Source organism: Rhinolophus ferrumequinum, chromosome 25 (genome assembly GCF_004115265.2).
Source record: "Rhinolophus ferrumequinum isolate MPI-CBG mRhiFer1 chromosome 25, mRhiFer1_v1.p, whole genome shotgun sequence".
NCBI classification, from domain to species: Eukaryota; Metazoa; Chordata; class Mammalia; order Chiroptera; family Rhinolophidae; genus Rhinolophus; species Rhinolophus ferrumequinum.
This window is the reverse complement of record NC_046308.1, coordinates 20,504,697-20,524,673: the sequence shown is the minus strand read 5'-3', so window position 1 is coordinate 20,524,673 and position 19,977 is coordinate 20,504,697. Positions and strand designations below refer to the sequence as shown.

The 19,977-nt window shown below is 46.1% G+C and overlaps 1 protein-coding gene across 4 annotated transcripts in view; it reads left to right on the top strand.

Moving 5' to 3' along the window:
• The window catches only part of PISD (phosphatidylserine decarboxylase), a 38,792-nt gene that overhangs the window by 7,231 nt on the left and 11,584 nt on the right, over positions 1 to 19,977 (top strand). For 3 of the 4 annotated variants that reach the window (XM_033097247.1, XM_033097249.1, XM_033097248.1), the window contains one exon: positions 5,599 to 5,774. In XM_033097247.1, coding sequence (XP_032953138.1) covers positions 5,599 to 5,774 — 176 coding nt within the window. Of the gene's footprint in view, positions 1 to 5,598; positions 5,775 to 19,977 lie in introns of those variants that run through there. The other variant, XM_033097250.1, reaches the window with a different exon arrangement.

Below are 19,977 nucleotides of genomic sequence, written 5' to 3'. Positions count from 1 at the left end.
GGTGATGTTGGCCTCTCTGTGCTTCCGTTTGCTCCTCAGTAAATTGAGATAAATATAGCACCTCTTCCACAGTGTTGTTGTTAGAATTAAATGAAACTGTACCTGTGAAGTGCTTACAGTGCTTGCCATGTAGTTATCACTGAAGCATTAGCTATTATTGTCTCAATATTTTTACTGCCTGTATAATATTCTGTTGTATGGCTGTACCATTTGGTGTTGGGCATTTGTTTCCAGTCTTTTTCTACTACAGGCAGTTCTATAATAACATTCCTTTGTGTTACCTTCGGGATAAATTTGTAGAGGTAGAATTGTTGGGTCAAAAGGTTCATGTATTTTACAATTTGGAATTTAGGCCAAATTGCTCTTCAAAGAGGGGTGTCCCCGTTTACCCTCAGACGAGCGGGAAGTGGTCTTGAGTACATCAGCTCCCCACACCCACAGCGACACTGTGGATTATGAACTTGTTTGATCTTGTAAGCAGCTATTTGAACCCCTCCGAAAATGTGTGTTGCCTTCAGTATCTGAATACCATTTTTATTCTGTTTTTAACTGTCGGATAAGAGTACCTTAGGAATAAGATGAGATGGTTAATCAAGAACAAAAACAAAAAGCTTGTTATAGTTAATAGGCACACATCTGGGTGTCATTTAATTAGGACTGGCATGCCGGAACACGTAGGAATCACATGAAAGATGGAGCTTCAGCAATTAAGCTGTAATCTTGGATCTGCAGAGAAGCTGTGCTTTTATAAAGTGACAAACCCAACAGAGCAGTGGTCAAGAGTAGAGGACGCTCCCTACTTACTACTTCCTTTTGAAAGAGTAAAGTAATTGAGAAGGCAAGAGAAAGAGACCGATGGTTGGAGAAAGGACCAGCGTAGCAGACAGCTTTCAGTAGAGTGTGACTACAGTCTAGGATGCTGCCTCAGGGGCAGGGGGATACTACAGTTCTCTCACCAGATATTTCAGACAGGAAAAAAAATGGTTTGCTTGCTTTTTAGACAAATCTTTCTTGGTCAGAGGGAACATATTTAATTATTAAGTAGTAAGGGTTCATTAGGAATAATTAGAAGATGGAAGAGATTACAATGACATGCACACTTGCTCATTAAAAAAATGAAACAGCAACAACCAAACCGTGGTGGCGGGATGGTGGGCAGGACGATTTCCTTCCATTGGACGTCAAAGGCAGTATGAAAGGTGTGCTCTTTGGTTTTGCACAGACTACTGAGAATTCACCTCTTGAGATTTTATCTTAATAACAGCTTTATTGAGATATAATTTGCATACCATAAAATTTGCCCTTTTACGTGTGCAAAATTCAGTAAAATTCAGTGGTTTTTAGTATAGTCACGGAGTTGTGCAACTGTCACCGCTATGAAATTTTAGAAGTTTCGTTCCCTCCTTGCCCCGCCTCCTCCCATTGACAACACTTGACTCCTTAAACCGTCACTCCCCATTTCTCCCCAGCAGCCACTGATCTATGCCTCTGTGGTATGTTACCTATACTAGACACTTCATATAAACAGAATCATACAACATGAGCCTTCTGTGGCTGGCTTCTTCTACATAATGTTTTCAGGGTTCTTGTTGGAGCATGTGTCAGTACTTCATTCCTTTTTATTATGAAGTAATAGTCTGCTGTACGGATAGACCACCTTTTGTTTATCCATTTGTGACTTGATGGACATTTGGAGTGTTTCCATTTTTTGGCTATAATGAACAATCGGCCATTGAACATTCTTGTACAAGTTTTTGTGTAAATGTGTTTTACTTCTTTTGGGTATATACCTAAAAGCAGAACTGCTGGGTTATACGGTAATTTTATATTTTACATTTTGAGTAACTGACAAACTGGTTTTCAGAGTGGGGGCTTTATTTTAGAGTTCCACCAACGGTGTATTAGTGTTCAAATTTCTCCACATCCTTGCCAATGCTTTTTGATTATAACCATCCCAGTGGGTGTGGAGTGGTATCTCGCTGTGATTTAGATTTGTATTTCCCTAATTACTAGTGATGTTGTGTCGATTTGCTAGGGCTGCTGTAACAAATTATCGCAAAGTAGCTTAAACAATAGAAATTAATTCTTTCCCGGTTCTGGAGACCAGAAGTCCGAGAACAAGCTGTCACAGGGATGCTTCCTTGTGAGGGCTGTGAGGGAGAATCTGTTCCGTGCCACGTGTCTAGCTTCTAATGGCTTGCTGGCAGTCTTTGGCTTTCGGGGCTTGTAGAAGCCTCGCCTCGATCCCTGCCTGCAGCTTCACATACCATTCTCCCTCTATGTATGTCTGTATCCAGATTTCCCCCTTTTTAGAAGGACACTAGTCACTGGATTAGGGCCCACCATGATGACCTTATTTTAACTCGATTACCTCTGTAGAGACCCTATATTCGAGTAAGGTCATATTTTGAGTTACTAGGTGTTGGGGCTTCAAAATATGAATTTTGAGGGGACACAGTTCAACCCATAACAGATGTTGATGTTTTTTCATGTGCTTACTGGCCATTCATATATCTTCTTTGAAGATATGTCTCTTCAAATCCTTTATATTGTATTTTAAATAAATAAATAAAATGTAGAGGATTTGAAGAGACATATCTTTTATTGTCTTACCAAAAGCAAATGCCTTTATTTTTCATTTTTAAACAAATAAAGTAGAGCACAAACTCACATTACAACTGTGATAGATTGGGGTCCAGCAAAAACAAAATAGTTCAGTCAGCTGAGATTGTAGGACCCTAAATGAAGTAATTTTTTTTTTTCATTTAACACTGTTTTACTGTTTGTGCAACAAACAGTGCAACAAACAGTAAAATGAGCTCTTTTTTCCCTTTCTTTCTAGAGAAGAATTCAAAGGCTAGGAAAGAAATACAAACTCTTAATCAAATAAGGAAAGGTAATTTCACAGAATATGGCCACGTTCTCTGAAAACAGGAAGAGCACGAAGGTAAAACCAAATCATAAAAACCACGGGCACAGGGCTTTGCTAGCTGTGCCTGAATGCATGTACGTCTCCCTCAAAGCCCCCTAGTGTTCGTTTCTGACTTCTAAAGCCAGAATAACATCCTTTTGCCTTTAAAAGCACTGATATGATGTTCCCACTGGGGAAACAGTGCCAGACATTCAGCACCCTGAGTGAGGAGCGAAATTCAGAAGTTAATCCAAGTCTTAAAACTGATCGCCCTTCCGATGGCACAGGCCACCACAACTCTTCCTATGCGTTTTTGGCTCCTTTAGCCTCTGGGACTGGGTAGGAATGAAATAAGCATAATGGTGAGAGGGCATAGAGGGATTAGGGAATTGGAAAAAAAAAAAGCACTTTAAAGTTTTGAAATAAAAGGCAGTGCCTAATAACTCAACAATAACCTCCTTGGAAGACTTCATGCATCCCTTTTCTTCTTTCAAGCGCCCCCTGTCCCTATACAGTGAGCTATCGTGCTGGTGAAGGACTGGGAACAGGGACAACTGCCTGATTCAGACAAAGGGATGGAGAGTTGCAAACACAGTAGAGGTGAACTTGCACCCACTTAGATGAAGAAAAATTAGAAAAAAAGCTTAGAGCTTCCTCTCAGAACCAAGGGCCAGCCTCCATCTATTGCTAGATGGCAGAGACCTAGTCGGGATTAAGGACAGCCATGGCGCCTCTCCAGGTGGGCGTTCTCACCAGCTCTCCAGTCCGTGAGCCGCCTGCCAGCCTTCCAGAGTGACTCCTCTGTTTCTCCTCCCTGTGGCCTACCACAGGTGCCCCAAGAGCAGATCTTCCCACTTGAATGTTAACTTGTCCCTTCGCAATGCCCCAAATAGCCCAGCCCTACAACACTAAGCCTGAGAACCAGCAAGGCTGGGTTGTGGCCAGGCCAGCTAACCAGTGGGGTGTGTCTCAGTTTCCCTGTTGCAGGGTCGTTTACAGACAAAGCACCTAAAATGCCCAGCACCCCCACTTAATGACAAATCTCACTGCAGGGCACAGCAGCCACCTGGCTCCTCTTTCCGCTCTTCCCGGGAGGCCCGGGGTGGGGGCCAAAGCCAGGGTCTAAGCACGCGGGGTTGGCGTCTACAGCTGGGGTTCGGGTCCTCAGAGCAAGTAAGAGCCAGGTCTGAATGGGGATTGGGAAGGTGAAGCGGGGTGAGCAATGGGAATCCCCGGGGAGGAAGACAAGCTCGGGGTTCAGGGTCTGGAAATCTGAGGTCCGCAGTACGTGGGGGGGGGGAGATGTGGGGTGGGGAAGGGTGGGATAGGGTGGTTCTCCGGTTAGAGATCCTGGTCCTCACAGGGAGGGGATCACCCAGGGACAGCAGGGCGGGGGAATCCCCTAGGAGCTGGTCCCTGGCCAAGACAAGATGTAGGACCGGGATCGAGGGGGTGGGAGGAATGGATCCGGGGAGGAGCCGGGACCCACGCGGGAGGACGTCGAAGCTGGGACGCACTTCCGGCCGGGCGCTTCCGGCACTGGCGGCTCAGCACGGGGCTCCATCCCTCCCACCGCTGGAATCGATTCCCGAACAGCATTGAACCTCCGCTCCTCCTCGTGGGCTGGGAGCCCCGTCTGGTCAGGACAGTGTGGACAGCTGGGCGCATGGCGCTCAGGGGCTTGGGCTGCACTGGAGGTTGTCCAGAGGGTGCCTGGAGGGTGCCTCTGGAGGGTGCCTGGCGGACCGCTCGGTGGGGTAGAGCGTGGCCGGAGTGAGCCAGGCCAGGTCAGGTCAGGGTCGGGACAGGGCCGGGGCCAGACCTGGAGCCAAGGTGGCGCCAAGTCCTTTATACATTTTTTTCCCCTTCTTCCGCCTTCCCCCCCACCCCACTCTGGTTCAAGCCGTTGTTTCTCAGTCTAGTTGTATAGGACACAGCTTCCTGGCAGTTGGTCGCCAGTCATTGGCTGGCGGCTCACAGCAGTTCATGGCAGCTCTCACCGGCCAACGGGTCATGATAGCTGCCGGCCACTCACGGCAGCCCGCGCCAACCGCTGGCTGCTCATGGCGCGCAGCTCCCGGGAGAGCTGTTGTTCACAATCTTAGCTGTAGAGGGCGCAACTCACTGGCCCATGTGGGAATTGAACCAGCGACCTCAGCCACCTGGCTGGCCCACATTTGTACATTTTTAAATTAGGTTACTTGTCTTTTTTATTGTTGAATTGTAAGAGCTTATAAGATTTTACGTTTGAAAATAAGAGTGTTCAGTCATAATTGGGACTGGATTGTTAACATGAGATCAAAGAGCTCTGAGTGAGAAATGGTACCTGGCGCCCAGTCTCGGACCTGTTGGGGCCACCTTGATTAGTTTCTTGACCTTTTTGTGATGCAGTGTTTTCTTCTTAAATTCTGTGACTGTGGTGGCAATTGAGATACATTGTAGTGTCATAGGAAAGATGCTTGTCCTTCCTTATTGATAGAATTTGGAGACTGAAGGGTCTTAGTAGTGACTCAGGGTTGCATCTGCCTGTCACATCCCTTCAGGGTGAGCTCACCTTTACTGAGAGCTGCTAAGATACATTGATTTTTCCCGGCCCTCCTGGTGGGGCTGTGGTTGCATGACTCATTCCTGTCCCTTCGCCCAGGCTCAACATTTTCTTTTAATTTTTTGTTTGTTTTTTGTTACAGATACCAGGAAAGTCCACACTGCCCCTGCTCGAACCTTGTTCCTGCTGCGCCCCCTTCCGTTTTTGTTTGCGACAGGCGGAGGGTATGCAGGTTATCGGCAGTATGAGAAGTACAGGGAGCGAGAGCTGGAGAAGCTGGGATTGGAGATTCCACCCAAACTCGCTGGTCACTGGGAGGTAGGAGCAAGGTGGATCACTTTTTAAATGCCCCCAAGTTGAAATGTTTGAAAAAGGGAAATGTGCTTTCTTGGAGCTCATGTCTCCAGTGGGCTTTTGGCCAGATAACAGAAATTATATCTTTATTGTCCCGCCAGACTTCCCTTCTGTCTCCAGACCTACCTCTGGTCTCCCCAAGGGCTCTGAGTAGAAATTTCCTGCTGTTGAAATCCTCAGAGTTCATGTCTTATATTGGGGCTGGCATCCTGGCCGTTTATGCCCTTCTCATTCTGAGGATGAGCTGAAACGGCTGGACTTTTAGGATGTGGATAAGTTCTCACCAGGAACCAGACTGAAATAATCAAATTCCTTTACTATTATTGCTCAGAATGCTGCCGTGCAGTATGGCCACATGATAGGGGCAGGCTTTGATGTTGTGGCTCCATGCGTGATGTGTGATGCGCTGTCTTATTCACCTGTGCTTCCCATGGCCGATACCTGGCTCAGAGTACACATTCAGTAAATATTGAAATTGAATATGAAGACGTAAATTTAAAAATTGCCTTCTGTGCAGCCATAATTTAACAAATGAAAAATCTGAAATGTCAGTAGATCGTGGTAGCCTGGGCAAAAGAGGGGGTGAAAGAGACTTTATGGTATATTGGAATGATGCATTTAGGTTTCCTCATGCGCCGCTCCACATCGGTCATCTAGCTCAGCTGAACCCAGTGGCCAGGGCATCTGGATCCTGAAGGCGAGTCCCAGCCATATGTTGAGCTTGGACATGTCACTCAGTAGCTGTGTGAACTTGGACATGTCACTTTCTCTCTGGCCCTCTGTGTCTTCAGCTGTAAAACAGTGGATTGGAACACAACTCTGAGACTCCTTCCAGCTCTAACATAGTTTGTCTAGTAATCGTTGTTGGCACTCACATTACATGCTACATATTAAACAGGCTTCCTTCCAAAAATCATGTTTTGAATTTGGGTTTTAACCCTCTTCCTCCAACGAATCCAGTGTAAGGATTTCACTTGATTTGCCGTAGTTCTGTAAACCTGTGACTTAGTGAACTGGCCTTATAGATCCAGATGTGGCCATTACCCTAAGAAGTATTTGTCTGCGTACTCATGTGTCTACCTTTTGGCCTGTTCATATGTTTTGTGCTTTACCTCCCTCAGACCAAGAAGAACAAAGGGTTTTCTGTTCTCTGGTAGTGTATCACAAAATCCTGCTATTGAAGGGTAATTGCGTAGAGTATGAGTCACACTTTCAAAGTGTGCTGTGCTGTTTATTTCCCAGGACCTGACGTTGATGGTTTCCTCTGTAAACATGCCCTTCTCCATTAGACTGTGATCTTAGGACCCCACCCACGTGTTAGACCCAAACTGTCTTCTCTCTGGACGCCAGGCATTTTTCAGGCTGACTCACTCTGTGACGAACTTGTGTGCTTTCAGGAAATACCCACTCATTGCAAAGGTATCCCTAGAGAATCTGCACTGGGAAGAAATTGCTACTTCCACAATCATAAAAGACGAACGTCAGTAGTTTCAGTAGTTTTTTTAGCATCCACCATTTGTGTAATAATATGCGATTACTGCCATATATCAGTCAGTACCTGAAAGGTGATTATTTGTAAAGAGGACGGGCTGGATTAGCTCATAAGTTCCAGGGCGTGGACAGTGACAGGACACTGGAGCAGAGTGGTCTAATGCCGTGTGAGGTCTGAAGCCCCTATTGGTAAAGAACTGGGCTTAAGTGAGATTCCATTCTTTTGGCTGAGTAAAATGGCCACACAACCACTCCTGAATGTCAAAGCAGGGCTGCAACATTTCGCTTTATAAAGGGGAAATGGTCTGGAATCAAGGTAGACATTGTAAGATTTCAGGACAGGCAGCTGGTTGTGAAAGGGAGAGTTCTGAACTGGCAACTCAGCCCTGGCTCCACTTACTCACTTCATCTCAGGTGAAAAATGAGAGTATCCCAATCTGGCTGATCATTAGAATTGTTGGGAAGCTTTAAAAATTATGGATTCTTTGGTCTCTCCCCGAGAGTTTGGGCGAGGGCCTAGATCTTTGTTTTTCAAAAGCCCCCTAGGTCATTCTGATGACAAGCCAGATTTAGGGACCATGGACAGAGGAGCTGCAGGGTTCCCTTCAGGGCACCTTTGTTAAGTGGCAAATGAACATTTCTGGTGGTGATTTTGTTGGAATATAGTCCTTTCATATCCCTGAGGTCAAGTCTGACGTCTCCAGAGCTGAGAGAGAAGATAGGCTGGTAGTGTAATTACTGCTGAAATGAGCCCCTGGGATCAATGGCACAGAGGTGTGGGATGATTTTGTTTTACCAGATAGCATTTTCTGGGTTTCCAGGAGATAGACGTGGGTCCCAAGGGGCAGTGTGGCCTTCACCATACACAACACACTCCTGTTAGCGCCTGTCGGTCAGTACGCCGGCAGGAAGCCTTCGTTCCCCTTCCCATTTGTACATTTCTCTTGTGCCAGAGAAACATCTGGTTCTCCATCTGTATCAGAACTTTTAAGAGCATCGTGTAGTACCTTGTATTGAGCAGGATCGCAGTTTTTCTGAACCCCTTTAGCTACAACAGCTCACTGAGCAGGGCAGGGCAAATGTTAGAGCCATTTTACAAATGGGAAGTCTAGTTGGTAGCAGAGTGGCTTCCAGAATAGAGATCTGTTGACACCAAATCCCATACTCTGAACAATACCGTGTCACTAGTGGTAAAAGGTGCCCTCAGTACAGAAGTTAGACAGTGACAGCAAGAGGTGGAGGTGAGCTCCCTGCCCGACAGGGCTTGCTGTGTACTGGCGGTGCCTCCGTGCTCTGAGGGCTCTGTTTAAATGTGAGGTGAATTTGAGTGTACTGACTTGAAAAGTTGTCTTTGATGACGCAGATGAGCATTCACTTTAGGTCCCCTTCCCCCAGCATCGCGCTCTTGAAAAATTTATACCAATAGCTTTCCTTTATTGAAACAGACTTTCTTTTTTTTTGTTACTAGTATAAGGAGAAACTGTAATTCCAAAATCTATGCGTCCTCACTCACTGCAGGCTGCCCTCGGGGGTGGGGAAGAGGACACAGCTCTTGCAGAGGGGCAGTGAGGAGGGAGGGTCTGACAGGGTGTAAGGGTACTTGAACTCGGGGCATCACCAACTGTGTGACCTTGGTCGAGTTGTTTCACCTTCTGGGTTCTGTTTTTACACTTTCAAGAAAATGTTTCTAAGATCTTTGCCTGCTCTAAGATTCATGTTCTTTTTATGGTAGGAAAAAGCAGCTCTTGCAATTGGCTGAGTAGAAATACAACCTATATGTTTACTGCTATGGGATTAAATTCCATAACTAGCAACAAAGTAACCTCTCTCCCAAGGAGCTGTTCTGAAGTTCCTGGAAGCTTTCAGAAACACCCACCTTGTAGCAGCTTCACTCTTTCTTTATGTGGTCTTATGATGGGGCATTGCTTCCTGATGAGGGGGATGCTTTGAGAAATGCATCGTTAGGTGACTTTGTTAGGGTGCAAACATCATAGGGTGTGCTTACACAACCTAGATGATACAGCCGACTGCTCACCTAGGCTATGTGGTAGAGCACCATCATATGTGAGGTCTGTTGCTGACCGAAATGTTATGCAGCACATGAGTGTGTGTGTGTGTGTGTGTGTGTGTGTGTGTGTGTGTGTGTGTAGCATCACTTTCCCCAATGTGGAAGTAGCTTTGTCCTTTATCTAATTATAAAGATGTGTTCATTAAAAAAAAAAAAAAGTCAGAAAGCTTTGCAAAATAATGTAGATGGAAACGATGATGACCTGTAATCCCACAACCCACAGGAAACCACAGTTAACATTTTGGTGAACACAGCCCTTCCAGGCCTTTGGCTGTGCTTAGGAGTATGTATTGTTAATTTAATTTTTATTTTTAATGAGACAGTTTTGAAAAATTTAAATAACGTGATCAGGTAACAATTCAAATAGTAAAGAAGGGTCTGATAAATAAGTCTTCCACTCTCTGCCCCACCTACTAATCCCAGTTTCACTCTCCAGAAGCAAGCATGCATTTTTAACATTTCTAGTGCATCTTCCCAGAAATTCCATACTTACAATTTTTTTTGTTATTCAGAGTTGATGTAATTTTTTTCCAGTTTTATTGAGAAATAATTGACATATATCACTATATAAGTTGAAGGTGTAGAGAGCGTGATGATTTGATTTACATGTATTGTGAAATGATAACTACCGCAGTAGGTTCAGCTAATCTCCATTATCTTATGTATTATAGATACAATAAGAAGAAAAGAAGAAAACTTTTCTCCTTGTGATGAACTAAGATTAACTTTCCTATATATTATATAGTAGTGTTAACTTAGTCATCGTGTTACATATACCCCTACTACTTACTTATCTTCTCATTGGAAGTTTGTACCTTTGACCACCTTCCTCCAATTTCCCCCCTCTCCCGTCTTTGCAATCTCATTTCTTGAATGACTTTGGGTTTGTTTATTTGTTTTAGATTGCACATACAAGTGAGATCACACAGTATTTGTCTTTCTCTGTCTTATTTCACTTAGCATAATAATGCCTTCGAGGTCTAGCCACGTTGTCTCAAATGGTGGGATTTCCTCATTTTTTATGGCTGAATAATACTGTCGTATACATATATGCACCACAGCTTTATCCGTTCATCCATCAATGGACACAGGTTGTTTCCATGTCTTGGCTATTATAAATAATGCTGCTGTGACTTAATTTTTAAGTTGCCTTTACTGAGGTATTATTTACACTCAATTAAAACACTTTTGGAAAGCATACCGTTCGTTGGTTTTTGAGAAATGTATACACCTGTGTAATAACTGCCTCACTCCAGACAGAGAGCATGTGTTCCTTTGCAGTCAGTGTCCACCCAGGGCTGCTTCTAATCACTGATCTGCTTTCTGTCACTATAGATTAGATTTGTCGTTTAAGAAATTTTATATAAATGGAAGATACTCAGTTATATTGGTTTATTTCACTGAGCATAATGTTGAGATCCATATGTGTTATTGCATATATTGGGAGTTAATTCCTTTTTATTGTTGAGTAGTATTTAATTGGGTGGATTATATCACAAATAATTTTTAATCCTTTATCTGTTGGTGGACATTTGGGTTGTTTGCAACTTTTGACTATTATGTATGAGTATAAAGTCTATATGAATATTTGCATACGCATGTTAGTCATTGTGTGGACATTTGTTTTCATTTCTCTTGTGTAAATACCTAAAAGTAGAATTACTTGGTTTTAAGTAAGTTTGTATTTAACTTTATAAGAAACTACCAAACTGTTTTGAAAGTTATTGTACCATTTTGTATTCTCATCAGTAATGTGTTACAGTTTCTGTGATCTTGCTCAATTCACTTATTCTGTCTAGTAACTTGTTTGTAGAAGTTTACATTGTAGATATTCTGTTTTTAATTTTAGAAGTTTCAAGTGGTTTTTTTTTTTTAATCTTCCATTTCTCTCATGTTCATATTTTCCTTTAAATCCTTGAGCTTATGTATATATCCTGTATCAAAGTCCGTTTCTCTTAATTTCATCATCATCTGTCTTCCTGGGTCTGTTTCTATTGACTGATTTGTTTTTTCCCCTTTCCTGGTTATGTTTTCTTTCTTCTTCACATGTCTAGTGATTTTGATTCAGTGCTATGCATTGTGAGTTTTACTTTGTCCAATGCTGGATTTTGTTTTCTTTCAAATAGTGTTAGGTTTTATTCTAGCGGGTAATTAATGTGTTTGTGGATCACTTTGATCCTTTTATGCTTGTTTGGAAGCTTTGTTAGGATAAATTTAGAGTAGCTTTTACTCTGGACTAATTTAGCCCTGCTACTGTACTGAGGTGTGGCCCTTCTGGGATATCTACTAAATGCCCTGAGTATTCAGTGAGGACTTTCCATCTGGCCTGTTGAATGCAAATGTTTCCTGGTTCTGTATGAGCTCTGGGAATTTAACCAGTTTGGCTTACAGCTCTCTGATTATTCTTTGTGAGCCTCATGAAATTTAACCATAGATATGCATGGTTCAGTACTCAGCAAGAGACTCAGAGGAACCCCTCTGTAAATTTAAGGAATTCTTCTCTGCATAGCTCTTGTTCTCTACCTTACAGAACCTAGCTCATTATTGGTGCAAATGTTTCATTACAAACAAGCAGGACTCATTTCAGCAGGGACACTTGGAGGGGTCTTTTTTATTATTAAAGTGTTCTGGGTCCAATTCCAATGTTTGCATGCATGTGCACAGTTGTGTGTGTATGTATGTGTGTGTTTCCCCACACCAATAATTCTCTCACCAGCTGGGCGTCCTACAGTTCAACTCAATTCTGACACTGTCATCCCAGAGATAGCCTAAGATTCCACACACAGGTTGAGGGTTCAGTCCCACAAGACTGCCCTCCACGTCAGATGTCAATCTGAAATCCAGGTTGTCATCTGTGCTACTGACTGGCTGTAGATTAGAGGTTCCAATGACTACCTCCTTGGGTTACACGTTGTTGAACATACTCAAAATTGAGTCAGGAGGCTTTAGCCAGAATGAATGACAAAGATTTATTCAAGGGTCCTAAGGATTTGCAAACCAGAAACACTACTAGGCAATACCTAGAATGTTCTGAAGGAAAAAGAAAAGTCTTTAAGAGTTTTGTAGTAAAAAGTACATTCTTGAGAAGCATCTGTTCTGCATTCTTAGCCCCCAGATTGGTCCAAAGTGGCATTCATCAAATGTCCGGTAGTCTAGACTGTGGGACATTTTCTTCTTGAGGTCATTCATATGGTTAACTGAAGGTTTGATGTATGTCTAGGTATTAATGCTCAACTCACTGATGTGCTTTCAGGTATTGACATGGGACTAGAAAGTTCAAACGTTTAAGGTCTCAGAGTTAGTTAAAAATAATTGTTTCCTTATGTTCCAGCCTTGAGGTTAATAATTCAGCAGATTAACCACAGGGACTCCATTTTATTTCTCCACTCTATTCCTCAAGGTTCAGGGCTCTGTCCTCCACGATCCCCTCACCCCAACTTTAGAGGCCAGTCTGACCACATGGTTTTAAGTCTGAGGTTCCCATGACCCCTTTCTTGGGTTCAGCTTATTTGTTAGAGCAGGTCACAGGACTCAGAAGCATTTTAACTTACTAGATTACTGGTTTATTACAAAGTATATTAAAGGATTTGAATCAACAGCAAGATTAAGAGATACATAGGGCCAGTTCTCAAACAAAGGAGTTTCTGTCCTCATGGAGTTTGGAGCCCTGAACAGTGGCACAGGGATGTGTTCTGGTTCCCAAACCTGTAAGTTCTCTGAACTCTGTCCTTTTGGGTTTTATGAAAGCTTCGTACACATGATGAATCAAACCATTGGCCATTGGTGATTGACTCAACCTTCAGCCCCCCCCAACCCCTCCCAGCAAATCAGCGTGGTGGGATAGAAAATTTCTACTCTCTCTCTATGGTTGGTTCCCTAGCAACCAGCCCCCGTCCTTAGGTGCTCTCCAAAAGTCACCTCATTGACATAAATCCAGCTGTGATGGGAAGGGACTTAGGACTAACAAGATACCCATTTCACCTTTATGGCTCTGAAGATTTTAGGAACCGAGGGCAAGAGACCAAATGTTATAACAAAAGATATGTCCTTTGCTCTTATCACTCAGGAAATTCCAAGGGTATTAGGAACTCTGAACCAGGAACCATATGTAACCATATCCAGGACCAGATATATATGAGAAATATATTTGGGTCATCGGAATGACGAAATACGTATTTTTTATATAGTAGCACAGTTATATATTGGGAACGATTGCTTGTGGAAGCTGTCACCACTCGTTTAAGACTCCTCAGCCCCTGTGTTGCAGTTTTAAGACGCCAGCTGCCTTTCTGCCCCTGTGCTTTGAGTTTAGGGAGGCCAGGGCACATTCTGCATGCCCCAGGGATCCCAGAAGTCCTGCATGTGCTGCTGGTGACTTCACTTTGCTCATTGGGTAAGTGTGTGGGAGGAGACAAGAGGTCAGAGGTCACTTTAACATAAAACGTGAGGTTGGGGGCTATGAGACTGATGACTCAGCTAGAGGAGGGGGACCTGGAGACCGCCACCCTCCCTCACCTTTCTTCTGTCCTCCACTGCCTGTTCTTGTTGCCTCTACCCCCTGTGTGTAACTGTGTCCTCTGTCTTCGTGTCGGTCCATGTGCCCCCACCCCCCAATCTGTCCCCTCTTCTCATCACCTTCTGGTCACTTTGCTGTCTGTTCTAATGGCACCCTCTCTTCCTCTCCTCACAGAAACCATTCCAAAATATTTTGGTGATTGTTGTGATTGCTTGTCGTGATTGCTTGCTTGCAGTTAGAGTAGTCTTGGTATAGGTCCATGCTTTTCATCATTTTGAATATTTCCTGCCAATCCCTTCTGGCCTGCAAAGTTTCTGTTGAGAAATCAGCTGACAATCTTATGGGAGCTCCCTTTTAGATAACTGCTTTTGTCTTGCTGCCTTCAAGATTCTCTCTTTGTGGGTCAGCCTGGGGTGACTCAGGCGATTGGAACGCGGTGCTCCTAATGCCGAGGTCACCGGTTCAATTCCCACATGGGCCAGTGAGCTGCGCCTTCTACAGCTAAGATTGTAAACTGGCTCTCCCTGGAGCTGGGCTGCGGTGAGCAGCCGGAGGTCGGTGTGAGCTGCCGTGGGCTGCTGCGGGCTGCTGTGAGCTGCCATGGGCTGCTGCGGGCTACTGTGTGCTGCCGTGGGCTGCTGTGCTGCCGTGGGCTACCGTGTGCTACCAGGAGCGGCCGGTGGCCAGCGAGAGTGGCCGGCATCCAGTGTGAATTGTTGGCAGCCAGTGTGAGTGGCCAGCAGCCAGCGTAAGCAGCTGTGGGCTGCTGTGTACTGCCGTGGGCTACCGTGTGCTGCCATGAGTAGCCGGTGGCCAGAGTGAATGGCCGGCAGCCAGTGAAAGCTGCTGTGAGCGGCCGACCGACGACTAGTGACCAACTGCCTCAGCTGAGGGGAGCACAAGGCCCATAACACAGCATGGGCTGGGGAGCTGTGTCCTACACAACTAGACTGAGAAACAACAGCTTGAACCGGAGTGGGGGGCGAGGCGGAAGAAAGGGGGAAAAAAGATTCTTTGTCTTTAACTTTTGGTATTTTAATTACGATGTGTCTTGGTGTTGGCTTCTTTGGGTTCATCTTGTTGGTGACTCTCTGCACTTCCTGGGCTTGTATGTCTATTTCCTACACCAGGTTAGGGAAATTTTCCGTCATTATTTCTTCTAATAGGTTTTCAATTCGTTGCTCTCTCTCTCATTCTAGTTATCCTTCTGATACAAATGTTGGTACACTTGATCTTGTCCCAGAAGCCCCTTAAACAGTCCTCATTATTTTGGATTTTTTTTTTTTTTTTTTTTTTTTTTGCTGTTCTGATTGGGGTGTTTGGTGCTACCTTATCTTCTACATCACTGATTCAGTCTTCTGCTTCATCTAATCTGTTGTTGATTCCAATTAATGTATTCTTCATTTGTTATTGTATTCTTTATTTCTGATTGCTTTTTTTTTATGTTTTCCATCTCCATTTTTATGTTTCCGATCTCTTTGTTGAAGTTCTCCCTGAGATCATTGAGCATCCTTACAACCAGTGTTTGGAACTCTGCAGCCGGCAGATTGCTTGTCTCCATTTTATTTAGTTATTTTTTTCTGGAGCTTTATTCTCTTCTTTCATTTGGGACATATTTGTTTCTCTCCATTTGGCTGCCTCACTGTGTTTGTTTCTATGGGCTGCTATGTCTCCCGGTCTTAGTAGAATGGCCTTATGTAGTAGGTGTTCTGTGGGACCCAGTGGTGCAGTCTTCCTGGTCACTAGAGCCAGGTGCTTCAGGTGTGTCCCTTGTGTGGGTTGTGTGTGCCCTCCTCCTATAGTTGAGCCTTGGTTACTATTTGCATGTCAGTGGGAGGGACTGACCTTCTGGCTGATGGGTTATGAGGACTGGCTGTGACTACAGTGGAGGAGCTGTGGTGCAGGGGCTGATCCTACAGAGCAGGATTCTTTTTAGCAGGGCTCTGGTGTCTACTCAGTCTGCCCTTTGCGCCCTCTTGAATCTGTGGAATTGTTTAATACTGGCAGAAATATTTACTGTTTGGCCCAGCTGAAACCTGACAAGACACTTGAAAGGATTTAATAACATTTTGATCAGAAATTTGGCAAAATTGTAAGCTGAAGATTCAGAATCTGATAGGAAAATTTTTAGGGCCTCTTCCCCTCAGCTAAAGTAAAACTATCCAGAGGGGGGATAAAAACAAGTTTCTGAAGGGAGAGCAGTCCAGGCTGAGGCTTGAGATGGACAGTGTGTGTTTGTCACTGTTGAGGAAGAGCAGGGAGTCCATGTGGCTGGAAGTCATCAGAGGGCAGAGAGATAGGAAAGCTGGAGGACCTCGTCACACCTAGTCTGTCTTCTGAGTGAAGCTTGAATGATCTAGGTTCTGATTGGGTCACTCTGGCTGCTGTGGAGACAGAGTGTAGGGGAGCTGGGATGGAGGCAGGGGGCCTGTAGAGGCTCTGACAGTATCCCAGCCAGAGAAGGTAGAGGGGGTGTCAGGGTGGGAGTGGGGGAGTTCAGGAGAAGGGACTCTATTCTGGGTATGTTTCGAGGAGTGGACAGGATGCAGTGATGGAGAGGATGGAGGAGGGGGAGAGAAATGAGTCGTGATTGTTGACTTGAGCAGATAGAGGAATAGAGTGGCTCTTTACTGAGAGTGTCAGAGGAAATAGGTAAAACATCAAGACTCAGGTACCTTCATATGGTTTATAATTTGCTTTTTTAAAAATGTGAGCCCACTTCAACATTTTTCACATGTTTATTCTCTGTTTATTTTGGTTAGAGTATTTGTAAATTTAACATTTAGGCTGAATGGCGTGGAACAAGGAATCCGTGCTCCTCCAGAAACAAGGCTCTCAGTCCTGCTCAGACCATGGGGACACCCTGCCCTTAGAGAAAGTGCTCTAGGCAGCAGTCAGAGCACTGGGAAAGAGGACACGCTTTCATGAGTTTCTTTTCAGGAACTCACAGTGTCCTGGAACTGCTCAGGGTGTGGTCACAGTGCCTGCTCACCTAGGCTGCCCAGGCCTGGCATTGGGGCTTCAGGAGGAGAGCTGGCCTTGAGTGAACAGCACAGAAGGGAGGCAGCAGGTTTGCCCGGGACTAAGGCAGGTTCTGCATTTGTGTGGCAGTTGTGATTTCAGATACGCTGTCCTCTTGTCCCCGTAAGTCAAAAAGGGGGATCAAAACCTTCCTAAGTACTTAATGACAAGAGGCGTGTGTAGCGTCTGTAAACCTGGTGATGTCAGATGTCAGGTGTGTTGAGGGGTGCACAGCTGTGCAGCATGGTCGCCCCAGGGTTTCCTGTGAACATCCACGCAGGATGACATCTGGTGACAGATTCCCCTCGATCTCTGGCCTTTCCGAGGTGTTCTTCCTTGACCTGAGGACAGAGGTGCTTGGGGTGGGAAAGCTGGCCTGATGGAAATGGGGGGCCCTTTGGGGAAGAATCACACCACACGACCTCCTGCACGGCTTGGAGGTGGCTGTGTGGAGCTGGGAGGGCCTGAGGCTGCAGAGTGCGCCGGGGTTGGCAGCTGGCTGTTCCCATCAGGCACGCGGGACTCTCTCTTGAACACGAGCAGCAGCTCGGAGCCGGGCACGCGTGCATGCGGAGTGCTGAATACACACCTTGGCTGAATGGTTGGGTCCTGAGTTCCTGTGTTGGAAGCAGCAGCAGCAGTGGGGGCGTGCGGCACCGGGAGCAGGCCCGGCTTGTTCCGCCTCACCTCAGAGCAGGAGAAACGCGCTGTGGGGAGCGTGGGCTGCTGGGCTTTTCCCCCCAGTAGTGGAATTCAGAGGTTTTTCTGTGGTTTAAAGCAAAGTCTTCTCATTCTTTTATTGTGAACACTTTTGAACAGAGTACAAAAGTTGAGAGGATAGTTACCCACATACACACCCCTTGAACAGTTGTCAATGTTTTATCATATCTGCTTTATCTCTGAACCATTTGCAAGTACATTGCAGACCCAAAGCACTTCAGTCCATGTCTGAGCATAACAACAATGCAGTTTTGTTTGTTCGCGCCTGGCCATGGGGCTTGTGGGCAGGTCAGGTGTTGGGCGAGCAGCCATGTGGAGGACAGGCCCTCGTCAGGAGCAGCTGGGCTCTACGCTCACTCCCATCTTAGCACCGCTTCCTTATTTCTAGCCTCAGTTTAGAACTGTAGAAATGTGTGGTGCAAAATTCCAGTTCATGCAAAGGAGTAAAGACAGATCAGCCTGTGCATTCTCCCACATCACTCCGTGTCGTCGTTCCCACCCCTCCGTGCTACGCTCTCTGTGACCCTGGGCCGTGGTGAACATGGCTGCATGTTTTTAAACTTTATGTAACTACTGTAGTTCTATCATTCTCATCTGTCAACAGGCGGCTGTTAACTTCCTCATACAGTCGTTAAATGAGAATGATGTGTGTGCAGATACTGGGTCCCATGGGGACAGGGAGTGGAGATTCAGGGGGGACTGTCTCACTTCTTCCCTAATAGGGGTTGAGAAAACAATTGTGGCCGTTAAAATGGGCAAATAGGAAAGGAGATCTCCCCGCCTCAGTTTACTCAGCCTAGCTCTGTCCTCAGAGAACCTTGGGCTTGTTCTAGGGCTGGAGGAGATCTCAGAGGACGTCGGGGCCCCTTGGTGTACTGTGGGGACCTGTGGCAGCCACTCCCCCAGGTAGCTCAGGCCCCCTACTCCAGCCTTTGCCTGTCCCGTCGCCTCCAGCCTGGGGACAGCTCTGTGCCTTGGCAACTTGGCAACTGCCGCCAGTGGCTTTGAGCAGCCAGTGTGTGGGGGAGCAGAGGAGTCTTCCTGAAGATGTGGAACAAGACGAGGCTGAGCTCCCCGTGGAAGGAGTCCAGGGTGGCTGCTCAGACGCCTCAGGGCCCTGCGGGGAGCTCTCTGCTGGGCTTGCTCCCCTCAAAGCGCTTTGTTTTCTTCATTATGCTGCAGGCCATGGCTCCTTGGTGCCCAGGGGAGCTTCTGGAGGGGCTGTGCGTGGGCTGGGGACACCAGAGAAGGCCTGCCGGCTGGTGGGCTGCTAAGAAACCTTCACAAACATCAGGGTGGAATTGGTCAGGGCTGGGAGAAGCTTGTGGGTGAAAAAATCATCTGGGGCACTTCATGCTTGTCTGGGCTCCTCACGCAGGCCTCTGAGCCCCGAGACACCACGAGACATCACAGGTCTTCTGCAAGGGGCCCCAATCCGCCCCCAGGGAATGAGAATTAGCAGAGAGTACCTGCCACTCCTGCCCACGGCTACCTTGTTTCCTGGCTCAATCGTGCATGAAATTCATTCTGCTGGGAGCTGCGGTGGGTTGACCTGGAGGGGGAAGTCTGTCCACAGGTGTTGGCAGCCAGTGGCCTGCAGAGCCTCACGGTGGCACTAGGTGGCACTTTCACCCAGGAATCCAAACAAGGCCGCAAGGAGCTTCGTTCAGTGTGGGAAAGTACACTTACCAAAAGGGCTTTTGTTTTTCCCAGAAATGATTTGTCAACTATTGTCTGGAATCTGGAAGGCATTTCCCTACTGAAATAGGTGCTGGAGGTCAGGTTAGAAGGCAGGGAGGGCTGATCTCAGGCCAGATGTTGGGCTGGTTTATGGCTTCCAAACACCCATCGCCTGAGGGTCTCTGAGTGGTCATAAAGGAACTCTGGGAGATGGCGTGGAGCCGCTGATTGGTCCTTTTACAGGGGAGAGTGTTGGCATCAGAGGCCACTCAGCAAATGAGAAGCTGGGCTTTTGATCCACAGATTTTTGTTTTTCCCTCGAGTCTGACATGGGCTGGGACTGGTCTGGAAGTACTGGAGGCTTTTGGGAAGTCCGAATAGTCGCGTCCGCATGTTCTTTTGCCTTCACTCCTTTTTATCCCATCTCATGTGGTGTTCGGTTGGAGCTTTGAAGTGACAAGGGGTCTGAAGTCTGGCCAGGGCTCAGAGAATGCTGTGAGCCCACGGGGCTGGAACTTTCCATGGCTCACCCCTGCCTCCCTGCTCCTACTGGTGCCTTGTAGGACTCGAATATCACAGATGTCCTTGAGGTAGGACCCTCACTGCGTCTCCCCTTCTCCATACTGCAGCATCCTGGGTCTGTAGGTTGTCACCGAGCTCCTGCTTGGGCT